The 16,067-nt window shown below is 48.6% G+C and overlaps 1 protein-coding gene across 1 annotated transcript in view; it reads right to left on the reverse strand.

Moving 5' to 3' along the window:
- Window positions 1–16,067, reverse strand: part of LOC147746889 (E3 ubiquitin-protein ligase HECTD3-like) — a 523,212-nt gene that overhangs the window by 441,568 nt on the left and 65,577 nt on the right. Inside the window, exon 3 of the mRNA XM_086952298.1 lies at window positions 11,767–11,859. Coding sequence (XP_086808424.1) covers window positions 11,767–11,859 — 93 coding nt within the window. The remainder of the gene's footprint in view (window positions 1–11,766; window positions 11,860–16,067) is intronic.

Below are 16,067 nucleotides of genomic sequence, written 5' to 3' on the forward strand. Positions count from 1 at the left end.
GTTCATCATGCGGGTGGTGTCTTCGGTGCTGACAGGGGTCCAGGTGCAGAGGGCGGTGGTGGGGCGCTGGTTCGGCGGTAGGATGCGTAGTTTGTGCGCCGAAGCTGTTGTGTATGTTGGCGATCTTGCGGTGGAAAAACGAGGCGAGAGAGTCGCAGAGGTCTTGCGAGGGAGTGATGTCGTTGTTGCAGGCGCTGGGATTTGAGAGCTCTTTGGCGATGCTGAAGAGTTCCTTGCTGTTGTGGATGTTGTTGTCCAGTCTTTCTTTGAATGCTGTCTTCTTGGTGATGCGGATCAGCTGGTGGTGTTTGCGGGTGGCGTTCTTGAGGGCGGTCATGTGTTCTGCTGTCTGGTCGTGGCGTCAGGCTTTCTCGAGGGTGCGGCAGTTTATCTTGGAGTTATTGAGGTCGTTGGTAAACCACGAGGCTTTCCTGCTGCCGGGTGTGCTGGGAGGGTTCTTCAGTGGCGCGAGTATGTTGGCGCAGTCGGTGAGCCACTGTGTGAGGTTGTGGGCGGGCTGCTTCGTCGGGGTCCGTCGTGTTGGTGGGTGGGTTCTGGCTGAGGGTGGTGGCGAGCTGGTCGGCGGTGATCTTGCTCCAGCTTCTGTGGGGAACCTGTTGCGGATGGTGGTGGGTTGTGGTTTCCCTGAAGTTGAAGTGGACGCAGCTGTGGTCTGTCCAGTGTAGTCCGGTTGAGTGGCTGAAGGAGATGTAATTGCTGGAGGAGAAGATGGGGTCGAGCGTGTGCCGGGCGTAGTGGGTGGGGGTGTTCACCAGTTGCTTGAGTCGGAGGTTAGCGAGGTTGTCCAGCAGGGTGGCGGTGTTGCGGTCCTTGTTGTTCTCCAGGTGGAAGTTGAGGTCCCCTAGGAGGATGTAGTCGGCGGAGGTGAGGGTGTGTGGACTGAAGAAGTCTGCGATGGCTTCGCTGAATTGTGTGCGTGGTCCCGGGGGTCTGTAGATGAGGGTGCCTCTGAGGGTGGTCTTGGGGTCTGTGTGGATCTGGAAGAGAAGGTGTTCGGCGGCGGTGAGGGTGTCGTCGGAGTTGGTCATAATGCGGATGGTGTTTCTGTGGATGATGGCAATGCCTCCTCCGGTTTGGTTGATGCGGTACCTCCGGGTATTCTTGTAGCCATCCGGAATGGCTATGGCGATGTCGGGGGCTGAGGAGGCGTTGATCCAGGTTTCTGTGAGGAAGGCGACGTCCGGTGATGTGGTGTCGAGGAGGTTCCAGAGTTCGACGGCGTGCCTGTGGACGGAGCGGGTGTTGAGCAGGATGCACCTCAGGTGGTTGTTGCTTGTGCTCGGCTTGGCGGGTGCGGTGCAGGTTCGGAGGCAGGTGAATCGGCAGGCTTGGCAGGTGAAGGGTCCGTGTGTGCGCCTCGGGGTGGCTTGGTAGCAGGCGGTGTTTCGGTCGGCGTTGAGGTCGTGGAGGGTGGCGGCGTCATAGGTTTGTCGGGTGCGCTGGCATCGGTGAGGACCAGGGGTCCTGATGCTGGGCGCGGTCCAGGCGCGGACAGACGCAGATGGGCCTGCCTTTAGCGTGCCTTCGGCGCACAATCGGCGTGCCCGCTGCGGGTACGCGTGGACTTCGCCATAGGTGGTGCGGTGGGAGGGAGGAGCAGCTGGGAGGCGGGAGCGGGGTGACGCGGGGATCGGGTACAGAGGAAGAAGGGGGCGGGCCGCAGGAGAGCAGCGGCAGGGAGCGGAAAGGGGGTACTGGCGGGAAAGCGGTCACAAGAGGGCAGGGAGCTAAGAGCACACAACAGGGGCACAAGGAAGCAAAAAAAACAGCACAACAAGCACAGGGGACGACAAGTAACGAAAATTACAGATCAGGGCACAAGGCAGATGAAAAAACCAGCACAGGGAATGACAGTGACAAGAAGAAGAAAAACCTATGCCACAAGGGCAGTGGCGACCGAGCGGGGCAGGCAGGGAGACCGGGCTCACTCAGGGGGAGCCGCGCGGCGTTTGGAGCGATCTTCGCAGACTAGGGTCAGGTTAGGTATCAAGATACACCAAGTAAAACCCCTAAAAAAAGACTCTGAATTCTGTTAACCATGCACTACAGACCTGTAGATCGTCCAATGCATATCACAATATTTGATTTTTATTTCTAATGAAATCCAGAAGGTCAAATTAGACTTCAGATTCGTTACATAAACATGGCTAATACTCTCTCTCAAGCTAGTTCCTCCTTTGTTTATTTTAATCAGAGAAGACTGGGCCCCTATGAAATTGCCTATCTTTGAACTCCAATAAAAAATTATGACACAAATCATTATAGGGGAGAATGCACAACAACATCAGATCTCCTTCATGAGAAAAAAAAATCTAAATTTGCTGGTTCAATTCTTTTGAATCACTAAAGACGGGCAGGAAATCCTATTCCCATTGAGAAAATTCTTCTTCAAATCATCCAACACCCACCTAGAAAGAATAAAGACTTACTTATTTAATTCTCAAACTATGGAACCTAACAATCTCTGTAGGTCAAATATATATACTTGGGTGACTTTAACATCGAATGAAAGTACTCAATAGATTCCCCATTCTACTAACTTCAAAACATTTTAAAAACTCTTGGGCCTAACTAATTACATTTCCTGCCCATACCAAAGCCAATTTATTAGAGCTAGAAGTCACAGACCAGGTCACGGTAATCTGCAGCAAACCAACAGAAGAGAATTGATTTGATCATGCCAACATAACAATGTCATTTAACACTGACAATCTCTGTAAAACGTTATAGCCCTTTTCAGAAGCAATCTCGAGAAGATACTTCACACTTGCCTCTGAAGACAATGACATGCTTACTATAACCGCAACAAAAACAAACCTTCAAGGTACAAAGAGAAACAACTCAACTTTCTTAGTTTATTTTAAAGCCACAACTCAGGCAATTAACAAAGTAACACAATATAAACTCAGGAAAAACGTCCAAAACACCCGCACCCCCAAAGTTATTACTGAAACCCAAAAAAATTAAATGAATTAGGCAGAAAATTAAGATCGGTCAAAACTCAATCTCGGTCCTTTAGACCCATAGGGTGTAATATCAACAGGGTATATTATAGTAAATTCTAAAGCTCTGTACCTCAAAAAAAAAAAAACACCTCTCTTAACAAAACCAAAAGATTTTCCAAATAGTCAAAAATACACCGAATCCTTTAAACAAATCTAATCTAATTTAAACCAACTAAAAATTAGAAGAAATTCAACATCTTTTCCTCAACAAAGTAGAACCCTGAGAAATTAAAGTGAACTAAATTTAAAAAAAACATTGCCATTACCTTGCTCTCCCAAACATTGGACAAATTGCCTGAATCTGAAAAAATCACAGAAGATATCCTGCTCAACATCAAAAAAATATATATCAAATTCTACCTCACAGGACAATGATCCCATCCCAACCTCTACCATAAAAGAACTTTCAGCCCTTCAAAAAGATTTTGAGCACCTACTAAACACATCTTTAAATAAGACATCTTCCGGACAGACTAAAGACTAGCCTAGTTACCCAAATATTTAAAAAATAGAGGAAGATCCAAGCAACCTCACAAACCATAGACCAATCACTTACTGCCCTCGGCTGGACAAAGTTATAAAGAACTGGATGGAAATGCTTGGCATACAACTGTCCTCTCACATAGCAAGCACGGTCTCATAGCCCCAAACAAATCTGGCTTGCATTAGGGATGCAGCACCGAAACAGCTTTCCTTCAAATTCTTGATGGTACACACAGTATCATCATAAAAGGTGGTACCTTCCTCCTTATTCTTCTTGATTTATCTGCAGCCTTTGGCATCATTGACCATCACAGCCATCATCAAGATCTTAGAAAACAAGCATGTGTCTCTGTGGAAGCGTCCTCCTTTTTCCCTAACCATAATTGGCTGGGCAAAATGGGTCCAGCTACCATCACCCCAATAGCCTCCACTTGCAATGTTCTTGAGGGCTCCATATTAGCCTCTTTGCAGCTCAATGTCTGCATGGAACCACTGAAGATCCTGGTGGAGGAGGCGAGAGTAATGAAACACCAATATGTCCAACAACACATTGATCTACAAGGTAATCTACTCCATCAAAGATATTCAAACATAAATGTATGCCTTGAGAGACTCACTCACTAGATGGCATCACAGTTCCTCGGATTCAGACCCAAGTAAACTGAATGTATTCTTCTTTAGGAAAACCAAGAGCACAAATGTAACACATAATGGCTTAGTAAGCTAAATATTGACCGCTTTAATCCTTAGCTAATGCAAAAACAACATTTGATGGACAGGTTGCAGAACAATGTCATACATTCACCCCAGTACAAAGATCTGGTCCTAAAAATCCATCTTTTTTTGCTCACTATGCCATTCCAGTTTGGAACCAGCCATATGCAAATCAGTCTTGACACTGCACCCAATGGGAACACTCTAGCCCGAACTGCCAGGCCAGGTCCTACGCGGACTGGAAACAAGCATCCTAAGACCGGTTTTGGGCTTTCAGCCTTCTTCAGCCAGGATAGTTCGACTCCAGTGGCATGGAGAGCACAGGACCCACGTCTGGGCATACCCGTCCCACTCAGGGTGACAAATGCAAAAACAACAGTTGATGGACAAAATGCAGAACAATGTCGTACATTCACCCCGGTACAAAGATCTGGGCCTAAATCCATTGTATTTTTTGCTAACCATGCCATTCCAGTTCTTAGCTAAACTTTCCTCTTTCACCTCTGTCCTTCATTAGGCGGTACAGTTTTTGTAAGGAATTAGAACATTTTACCACATTGCTCCTATTGTGAGAGAGCTATATCTGTTTGCACTAGATATCAAATTAAAACCAGCTAGATTACCTACGCTCCATCTTTAAAATGTATTAAGAAACAAACAACTTAGAACTAAAGACATTCTCTGACTTGAATCTAAAGGTCTAAAACCACACTCACAACTCCCATACCTTTCTGGAGCATCCCCGTTTTTTGGAACTCACTTCCAGTAGAAACGAGATGCCAAGATGACCTATTGATATTTTGCAAAAAACTGAACACTTTTCTATTCAACTAATTCATCAATTGCCAAGCAGAACACAGACCCTTTATCTTCTTCCTTTTTTTCTTCTTTCAACTCAAATCTATCCAACACCTAGAATTCCAGATCACCTAATTGTCCCTGACTTTCCCTCTGTCTCATTTCTGTCCTATATCTCATTCCATCAAACCTCTACTCTTCATTGTGCTGCATCTTTCTTCCTCTCAACGCTCTAGACTTCTGGCCCCACTAAACCAAACATTCATAATGCTAGCTCCCTCAAGCCTCTGCTCTCCACTTTCACAGCTCTGCTAAAATATGTTCTTTTGGTACCTCTAAGTTCCTCTTTCCACTCACCGTCCTCTCCTTATCTTGCTCTGTCCACCTCACTCACCACTTTCCCCACACTCTCCTTCCTGTTCCACAACAAATAGACCCAGAAGGGTTTTACATGGATACTACCCAAATTTTCATTCTAAGGTAATATGATTTGCACAGTATGACTGTAGAGGATCCTCTCAGTGATTTTTCCTTCTCTGCCACTCTGAGGTAATAGGAATTCACAGTATAAAGGATCCTCTGAGTGAATTTTCCTTCTCTGCCACTCTAAGGTAACAGGAGTTGCACAATATGACTGTAAAGGATCTTCTCAGTATTGGAAGCATTCCCCCTTCTCGGTTCTCAGCCTAATGCTAGCCTGAGGCTGTTAATGTAACCTTGGCATCCTGGCTCCACAGCTGGTTCAATGTAAAGGGCACTGATAAAACGTAGGAGAGTGCAGAAGTAGAAATTTAAATTAATAAATGCTAAATCGTGCATCAAGATACATTTGTTACTGTGTGTATGCATGTTCAAAGCAAAACTGTGACTCGTGAACTAAGTTGGAGAATAACATAGTTCTGGGTGGCAGGCTCTAGCTTCATATCCAACCAATGTCGTGGCTACAATAAGGGACTTATTGGCAGCTGGCTTGTGCCCCGCCTTAAATGGCAACCAGAGAAAGAGGAAAAGCCAAAAAAGACCGAAAAATGCCCCACTTAAAAAACTTCTACTTTGTGCAGTGCTCTTACAATCCTTGCTTAGGAGCTGGCCTGTATGACTTGCACTTTTAAGAGCTGTGTTTTGAGCTTCTCTCTCAAGTAGAGAAGAGAAGGTCAGAGCCGGAAGTTTGTCAGGACAATATTCTATATCCTGGGGGAATAACATGAAAAGGCGATTTCAGGATGTTTGCTTGTGCATTCCGAGATGGTGAATTTTTCAACCAGGGATAAAGTGATGTTGGTTCCTTTAGAATATTCATCCACTAGATTACTGGTTATGTATTTATGCAGCCCAATTTCACTCCAGGGCATTTTGGTACTTAGAAGACCAAACGAGTCAGCAAAAGAGATGGGATATCGGAGTCTTCAGGAACAGAGGATAAGCCTGGATCTCTCGCATCTCCAACTGCATTCCAGACATTTGGACCCAGAACCAGAAAAGTCATAAGTGTGATGCGTATTTTTGAATCGTGAGCCCTTCAAGTGGTAAGTATCTTATATCATGCCTGATCTGTGATAGGAACGGTGTACCCTGCACTGTAAGCCCTCGCAGCAGTCAAAAGAACTGTTGTGCATTGTGTCTGTGGATAAAGTGTGTGACTTAACAGCCAGCATCTGAGGACTACAGTAGGACGCCCTGGTTGTGCATGATTTTTAGTGAGATGTGAGGAAGTGAGACCTTCCTCCCCTACGGCGGCCAAAATGATCGAAGCACAAAAAACTCATACATATGATCCTCTGCCGTCAAAGACCTTCAATGGCTCCAGTTTTATGACAAAATATAAATTGGCTTGCTTTACTCACAGGATACTAACCCTCAATAACCTATGTAGCTACTCTCTAGAACCAAAAGGCCAGAAGATACCAAGAATCTGAGCAGTTTTCAAAATCACACCCGATAATCTTACAGATTTAATGCTAGGACAGCAGCAGTCTCACAAACATTCTCCAGTCCAGTAACCACGAAATGGAACTCCTCACCAGTTGAGCTAATATGCTCTGAATCCTTATTGATCTTTCAGGGGTAAAAAATAAAACTCTCCTGTTTAACCTGTCTTCTCTAAAGCTATTTTGTCTCTCTCCATTTATGCTTCTTTAGCTTCAGTACTCATTCCATCTCTCTGTGATTCCCTTTCACAGACTTTTTAGGTCTCGCCTGTTGCCGATGCGCATGCGCATCGAGCAAAGCGAGACTATTGCGAGTTATCCACACTTTATCTGCACTGCAAGGAATCGTGGCGATTCCTTGCAGTGCCCGTGAGTTTTAAGGTCAATGCGCATGCGCATTAAGCTTATGCGCATGCGCATTGACCTTAAAAGTCACGGGCGCGTGCACGTCCGTCTTTGTTTACCCCTCCGCCCCCTCCCGCCGTGTCGCATTTCTCCTCCCCCTCCCCTCTCTTCCTTCCGTCCTGCCGTGTCGCACCTCGCCTGCACGTTTTCGGCAAGGAACTTTGCCAGCGCTTGTTGTCTGTGCAGTGCCTCAAGATGCAAATGTGTGACGCTGTCTCACCATATGAAGGGTGCTGCTGATGGGCACCTAGTCTGAAGCGTTAGGATTTTAACAATTCACCCTTGCCGCATTAAACTACCTGCTGCCACCCGCTTTTCAGCGCCGCCTGACGGAATCGGCTGCCTCAGGGCGCGCATACACGAGAGATGCCAGTACAGCTGCTGCCTAGCGTGACCTATGTATTTGCACAACTACATAACTCTAAAATGTAAGATGCCTATGGGGGTGGCGCTCTACTTCATCAATTCTGCTATCCGCATTGCAAAGCGTATGTGTGCACATCACCTGCCCGTCTTTAGGGTAAAAAGGGTCAAGAGTGTTCGTACCTCAGTCCCTGTCAGCCACTGCGTCCTCGCCGACACTGTCACCCTTTCTCTGCACGCCTGTCCGGTCAGCCTCCCCCTTCACGCCTGGTCCCAAGTCTGCTCCTGAATGTGGCACAGTGCATGCGCTCGCGCCCGGCCGGGACCAGGGGGCTGCGGCCACCTACCTGCCTCTGCGAAGGTGATGATCTCCGAGGTCTGCTCCAGCAGCTCGCTCCTCTCCGCCCGGCGCCCGACGTCGTCCTCTATCTCCACATAGCCGTCCTGGCCCACCTTGCCCACGTGCAGCTTCTTGATGGCGTTGAGCAGGGCCGCCTTGGGCACGGGCTGGGTGATGTTGGGCCGGCTCCGCATGTGCAGCATGCTCAGGATGTGCTTCTTGACAGCCTCCACCATGTCCGCCTGTGAGGAGGGAGCCGCCTTCTCCAGCCTGCCCAGGGCGCAGGACGGGCAGTCGGTGACCGAGCCCTGCCCCTCAGTCCCCGGGGTGGGGGAAGCCCTCGTCGCAATCCAGCAGAGCCCCAGCAGCAATCCTCTCAGCAGAAGCACGCGCAGCATCCTGGCAGCAGCCTGTGGTGAACCTCTGGCTAAAAAGTGCCTCGCTTTTTGGTGTAACTCCTCGCCCCACAAACACGCACAGGTTTCTCGTTTTCCTTCCTCACTCTCACTCACTCACCCTCACTCACCCTCAACCCCTCCCCCTCCCCCTCAACCCCTCACCCTCACCCTCACTCACCCTCACTCACCCTCAACCCCTCACTCACCCTCAACGCCTCACTCACCCTCAACCCCTCACTCACCCTCAACCCCTCACTCACCCTCACTCTCACTCACCGTCAACCCCTCACCCTCACTCACCCTCACCCTCACTCACCCTCAACCCCTCACCCTCACTCACTCACCCTCAACCCCTCACCCTCAACCCCTCACTCACCCTCACTCTCACTCAGCCTCAACTACTCCCCCTCACCCTCACTCACCCAAAACCCCTCACTCACCCTCACCCCCACTCACCCTCAACACCTCACTCACCCTCACTCACCCTCAACACCTCACCCTCAACCCCTCACCCTCACTAACCCTCACTCACCCTCACTCACCCTCACTCACCCTCACCCTCACTCACCCTCACTCACACTCACCCTCACCCTCACACAGTGCTCACAGCCACCAGTCAGCCTCCGTCCTCGGTGCCTCCACACCATTGTTGCTGCGTAGCAGGATCGGTACAGCGCTGCCACCTCACCTCTCAATGCTGTAGGTCAGGGCGCAAGGTGCGTGTCCCAGCGGCCACTCCAGCATTCAGCACCTCCTCGCCTCACCGCCTCGGTCTGCCTCTCACCTTCGCCGGCATCAGGCCTCCGCCCGCATCCCATAACTGCCATCTTGGGAGCGTAGTGCACCACAGGAAGGTTAAGGCGATCTCGCCCTCCAGACTCCTCCCCCAGGACTGCCGCCTCCGCAGTTTTCCGCTGTGAGTCTGCACGCCGAATCGCCTCCCAGCCGCTCACAAACAGAGTGCACATCTCCCGTTGCCGCAGCCGGTGGAAGTCTCCCCCTCAGTGCGCTGCCGTCATTTTAGATGCGCAGCGCCCAGCGCTCAATCGGGTGATTTTGCTGCACTTACACCCTTGTAACAGCACCAATGCGCCCCAGCAGCAGTCCAGCTCATGCACCAGGATTTCCGCAACCAGTTTTGCAGTAAGGGGCCACCTTAGAATCGCCAACCCCTCACCCTCAACCCCTCACCCTCACTCACTCACCCTCAACCCCTCACCCTCAAACCCTCACCCTCACTCACCCACCCTCAACCCCTCACCCTCACTCACTCACCCTCAACCCCTCACTCTCACTCACTCACCCTCACTCACCCTCAACCCCTCCCCCTCGACCCCTCCCCCTCAACCCCTCACCCTCACCCACCCTCACTCACCCTCAACCCCTCACTCACCCTCAACCCCTCACCCTCAACCCCTCACTCACCCTCACTCTCACTCATCCTCACTCACCCTCAACCCCTCACCCTCACTCACCCTCACCCTCACTCACCCTCAACCCCTCACCCTCACTCACTCACCCTCAACCCCTCACTCACCCTCACTCTCACTCAGCCTCAACTACTCCCCCTCACCCTCACTCACCCAAAACCCCTCACTCACCCTCACCCTCACTCACCCTCAACACCTCACTCACCCTCACTCACCCTCACTCACCCTCAACACCTCACCCCCTCACCCTCACTCACCCTCACCCTCACTCACCCTCACTCACCCTCACCCTCACTCACACTCACCCTCACTCACACTCACCCTCACTCACACTCACCCTCACCCTCACACAGTGCAATAGTTCTCAGACCATTTCAGTTAGAGCTTTTAGAAATGTTTATGGCTTTTTTTATTTGTAATACTTTAGCATTGGCTACAGGAAACAAAAATGCTAAACATTTACAAAAAAAACCCATAAACAATTCTAAAAGCACTAACTCTAATGGTGCGAGACCTATTGCATTTCCAATGCTTGTTTTCCGTACTGTTTTTCCCTTTTCCTCATTGCTTTCTCCAGTCTCACCTCCATTTCGCACACTTACACCCTTGACCCCACTTACATCGGCACCTTTTCTAACACCACTCCTGTGTTGTACATGTCCTGATCTTCTTTCAATAAATGCATACAATTTGTATAATTGGAGGCGGGGTCTGCTGGACAGCTGGTACTCATTTTTGAGGACTTCAAAAAAATACCAAGTGGAAAGAAAGAGGAGGTTGGAAGACAGAACACTTGTGGCAAAGAGAGAAAGCAAGGAGTAAGATACAGGGGCAGGGAGTGCTTAGTAGTGGTTGTAAGAGGCACATGATGTAAGTGTGAATTAGCAGCCCTGGTATTAGGATCTCATGACATTTTATAGCACCTAGCGCAACTTTTGAGCAAAACATTGGACTCCAGCACGTATTTTTTCACAAATTTAGCACTGGTCTTAACTTGTACACGTTGTAGATTGGATTTACAGTGAAGAAGTAGGGTGATACTGTTGTATTCTCATATGTAATTACTGACAATGGCTTACAACTTATTTCAACGGAAATGACTACTTACTTAAAATCTTGCGGGGTTGTACATGCAAGGACATCTCTCTATAACCCGCAGGGAAATAGTATTGTGGAAAGGGCCAACCGCATGGTAATGGGTATCATTCAGATGGCTGTTGTGGACAAATCCATGTTTTGCACACTATAAGTGCAACTTTTAAGGAGCGAGACAGGACACAGGGGAGGAAACCTCAGAGACCGAGACCAAGGAGGAAGGAAGAAAGAGGGACACAGGGAAACAGTCCTCCTGCTCTTATGAGGTCAATTGACAACTCTGCTTTTGTGAATGCAGAATCCTAGTTTATACGAAAATGTTGCTATTTCACAACCTTTTATTACTTTATCCCAAATATTTAGAGTCTAAAGGTAGAAAATAACAAGTGAATGATGTACCTGAGCTGGTGGTAAAGTAAAAGACTGCAGACAGTGCCCCAGGAGACAGTAGGTGAAAAATTGTTTCAGTGGTCACAGCGCCCCTCTACTAGAGTCTTTCTGAAATATCCTTCCAATCTTTTTTTGCCTACCCTCCTACCCCCACAAACAAATCAAATGGGCAAGGGTTCAAGAAGCTGATGACATTCCCCCAAATTCTTCCCTGCCGCTCCAGCAGATTGGAGCTTGTCCTGGCAGCAGAAGGAGCAGTATAACTGAAACGTAGTGGGTGGAAGGGGCAGAGGTCAGTCTTTTGAGTAGGGAAACAAAACACATTTACGAAGAAGAAAGCAAATCCTTCTCTTAGACCGAACCGAACTTAAGCTTCTTCACTGCACATGCACTTACTGAAGCTTCCTCACTGCATTTTCATCCTGCTGCATGATCCGAGATTTCCCTCGCAGATGTACGGGGTATGTCAAGTCCACCACCTGCTCCCAGCTGAAAGAGGCCAAGGGGTGAGCAGTCAGATACAGACAATAACAATCTATCACCAGCTTGTAAGGAAGAGAAGGAGTTGTGACCCCAACACTGTTACAAAACCATACCCAACTAAACTATTGTTACACTCATCAGAGACAACATTTTCTAGCTATCGCCACAAGAATTTTAGATTCTATTAAGGACACGGAGGCGAGGATTATGCTTTCTCATTTCTTTACTGCACAAACAGCAGCCAATGAAAGTAAAACTACAATGATAAAAAACAACATTACACTTGAGGCTTTGAACCACGCCTCCAATAATCATAACCAATCACAGTAGTAACAAGCATATAAAGTACAGAGACACTAAATTGGCCTCCTCTTTCTTTGCGCGAACAGTCTTGTCATATTGAAAAAGTATTTAACTCTCAACGGAGAAAACAGTTCCTTAGGAATTCTCAACGGAGAATAATCCATAAACACGAAGAGCATCTTCCGCCAGGAAGTGACAGCCATACAATCCAACGAAGGCACTCAACTCTTGTTGGAATCATTTCCTGAAACAGAAAAAGAAGTTTGAGAAAAAAGGGAACCCACAAACTATAATTTCTCATAGGGTGGGTAAAAAGTTGTTAAACAACATCATTTCAAACAACTTTACAGTTACCTAACTGTCCCAACGGGTGGGATAATCCTCGCCTCCGTGTCCTTAATAGAATCTAAAATTCTTGTCGCGATAGCTAGAAAATGTTGTATTCTATGGCAGGACCGGAGGCTTCTGATTATGCTGGTTCAAAGCTCATCAATCACAGCATCAGAAACACGAGGAATAGGTTTATAATAAAACACTTTAAACATTGAATCTGAAGACCAATGAGCCGCCTCCTCTAAACGAGAACATAGTAAATAGGCTTTAGAAGCCATTGCACCTCTAGCTGGATGAGCGCCATACACAGATGCCAGCTTCTGACAAAATCCATCTAACCCATCTGGCTAATGTAGCCGCAGCAACTGGCTTGAAGGGCTTCTGAACAGAGATTAACAACTGGCCTAAAGGATCAGCCCTGTGTGCCATAGTACGCTCTTCATAACATTTGAGGCATTGCAACACACACAGTTTGTTATTATGCAGGAAAGCGGGATACTCCTCTGAGCGTGACATGGTATTAGTTCGTTGAGTGATAACAAAGGAGGCACCTTGAGGAGAAAACATTCTACCAGCTAAATCTAAGGCTCTAACATCTGAAACTCTGCGACATGATATAAGACATAGTAACATAGTGAGCTTAGTAGAAAGCTGCTTCAAGGATAAATCAACATTATCGGGCCAGGTTTCCAACAGTGAAAGAACTTTAGTCACATCCCAAAGTGTGGAATATATGGGTCGAGGAGGGTTTGCCACCCGAACTCCTTTGAGCAACTTACAAACCAAGGGATGCATCCCCACAGGCTTCCAATCGATGTGATCATGACCAGCAGAAATAGCAGACCTGAAATTATTAACTGACCTGTAGGCCAGACCTGAAGCGGCACATTCAGAAAAGAAGTTCAATACATCAGTCACATTTGATCCCATGGGATCCACCTGTTTTGGAAGGCACCAACCCACCCATTTCTTCCAAGATGCAGAGTATCGTTTCCGGGTGGAAGGAGCCCAAGCTTGTTGCATAAAGCTGGAAGCTTCTCGTGAAAGGCCTGCAAGGCGTTCATGTCTCCGGATAGCGTCCACACCATTAAGGTCAACTGGTTCTGCAGGATTAAGGGGTGGCAAGCGCCCACTGGGTCCTGCAGAAGCGTCGGGAATACCGGTAGCCGGAAGGGAAGGTCCACAGACAACTCCAGCAGTGTGGGAAACCACGACTGAGTCGACCAAAACGGAGTCACCAACACTACCGTCGCTTTCTGCCGGCGCACCAAGGCCGCCACTCTCGGAATCAGTGCAAACGGGGGAAAAGCATAATTCCTCCGTTGCCCCCAATGGTGAAGGAACGCGTCCGTTCCCATCGCCATCGGATCCGGTCTCCAACTGTAAAACAGGGGAAGATGGGCATTGAGGCGAGAGGCAAACAGGTCCATCTGACAAGGGCCTCGCATAATCATGATCTGAGCAAACAGCAACGGATGGAGCCTCCAGTCGCTAAAATCCCGAAGAAATCTGGAATTCCAATCCGCAATCCGCCGCCTGATTGAATTTCCCCGGAAGGTATTCCGCCACCACAGAGATCTTGCGAACCAGGCAAAAGTGCCAAAATTCCTTCGCAATGTGAACCAACATACGAGACTTCGTCCCTCCTAATCGATTGATGTATCTCACCGCTGAGACATTGTCCATTCGAAGGAGTATACAACAATTGCTCTTCAGCGGTGAGACAGACCTGATGGCAAAGGACCCTGCTAGCAACTCCAGGCAGTTTATGTGTAGAGAGAGCTCGTCCGCTGACCACCGTCCGCCTGTGGTAAAGTCTCCACAGCGAGCGCCCCAGCCCCATTGACTGGCGTCTGATTCGATAACTACATCTGGGGCAGCGCCGAAGATCGCTCGGCCATTCCACGCCGACATGTGATCCAGCCACCACTGAAGCTCCTCTCGGGCTTCGGGGGAAAGAGGAATAAGGTGGTCGTAGTGAAACCTTCTCTTCTCTGTAGATAAAAGATTTTTAGTCTCTGCAGGGCTCTGTAATGCAGGGGTCCCGGGAAAATGGCCTGGATGGACAAAGCCAGGAGGCCCACAATCCTCGCCAGCACTCGTAAGGAGATCTTCTCCTTGGTCAAGGTGGAAAGAATTTCCCTCTTGATGGACCTGATCTTGTGATGAGGGAGAAGAAGTTGAGCTGACACAGAGTCTATCAGGAAGCCTAAGAACTCCATCTGCTGGTTCGGTATCATCACCGACTTCTTGGTGTTGATGACGAACCCCAGATTTTGTAGGAGGGACGTCGTCCACTCCAGGTGGGAGAGAAGAAGGGACCGATCTTGGGCTAGAATGAGCATGTCGTCTAGATAGATGATGAGGCGCACTCCCATCTCTCGGAGGCAAGAGATCACAGGTTTGAGGAGCTTGGTGAATACCCAAGGGGCTGAGGACAGACCAAAGGGGAGCACTTTGTACCGGTACCAATGCCCTTTCCAAGGAAACTGCAAGAATTTCTGATGAGAGGGGCAGATGGGGACTGTTAGATAGGCATCTTTCAAATCTAGACGGACCATCCAGTCGTTTTCCAAAAGAAGGCCCCGTAACAGATGGATACCCTCCATCTTGAAGTGCCGATAAGTGACGTAGGGATTGAAGGCTTTTAAATTTAAAACCAGGCGTTGACCGCCTCCCTTCTTCTGAACTAAGAAGACATTGCTGCAAAACCCTTCGGGAATGAAGGGTCCTATAGCAATAGCACTTTTGGCTAACAATTCTTCCAGTTCTGAGTCGATAAAACTCTGTTCTAGACGGGAAAAAAGGAGAGGATGAGGGGGAAAGGGTTGAAGGGGACATTCCAACATCTCTATTTGGTAGCCTTGGACGGTCTGCAGGACCCAAGCATCTGAAGTGAGACTCGTCCAATTCATCACAAAATGACGCAACCTGCCCCCTAAAAAAGCCAAGGGACACATGGGACTTACCAGAGGATTGATTGTCGAAGTTCTTGTAACCCCTGTTGACCCCTCGATTATAGTGGCCTCTGAAACCGCGGGATCTGGAAGGGTAGAAACCGGCCTGGTCCGGCTCTTGCGTGTATCCTCTGCCAATCCTAGGGGTGTATCCTCGTTGAGGACTGGTGTTCGAACAGCGGCCGGTCGAGCGTCCTCTGACACGGCCGGCCCTATTGGAGACCTGATGCAAGACCCTTTTCAAGGAGGCTTGGGATTTATCCAGGGAAGCGAAACTGTTAACAAATTTTGCAATATCTTTCACAAAGTTGTCGCCAAACAACTGTCCTTCCGCCAAAGGACCAGGCTCCGATGAAGCCAACTCTACCAACTGAGGATCAATTCGGAGCAAGACTGACTTCCTTCTTTCGGAAGCTAAAGCACAATTAGCATTCCCCAGCATGCAGATGGCACGTTGCGCCCAGCCCGCTAGGACTTCAGGGTGGATGGCATCCCCCGTCTCTTGGGCTTGGAGGGCCAGTTCCAAGATCTTGGCCAACGGCCCTGAAAAGTCAAGGACCTTATCCTGGCACACTCTGAGCGTGTGATCAATCCCTTTCTTCGGGTCTTTCTTGTATTTCT

The sequence above is a fragment of the Lissotriton vulgaris genome, chromosome 1_1, assembly GCF_964263255.1.
Source record: "Lissotriton vulgaris chromosome 1_1, aLisVul1.2, whole genome shotgun sequence".
NCBI lineage: Eukaryota > Metazoa > Chordata > Amphibia > Caudata > Salamandridae > Lissotriton > Lissotriton vulgaris.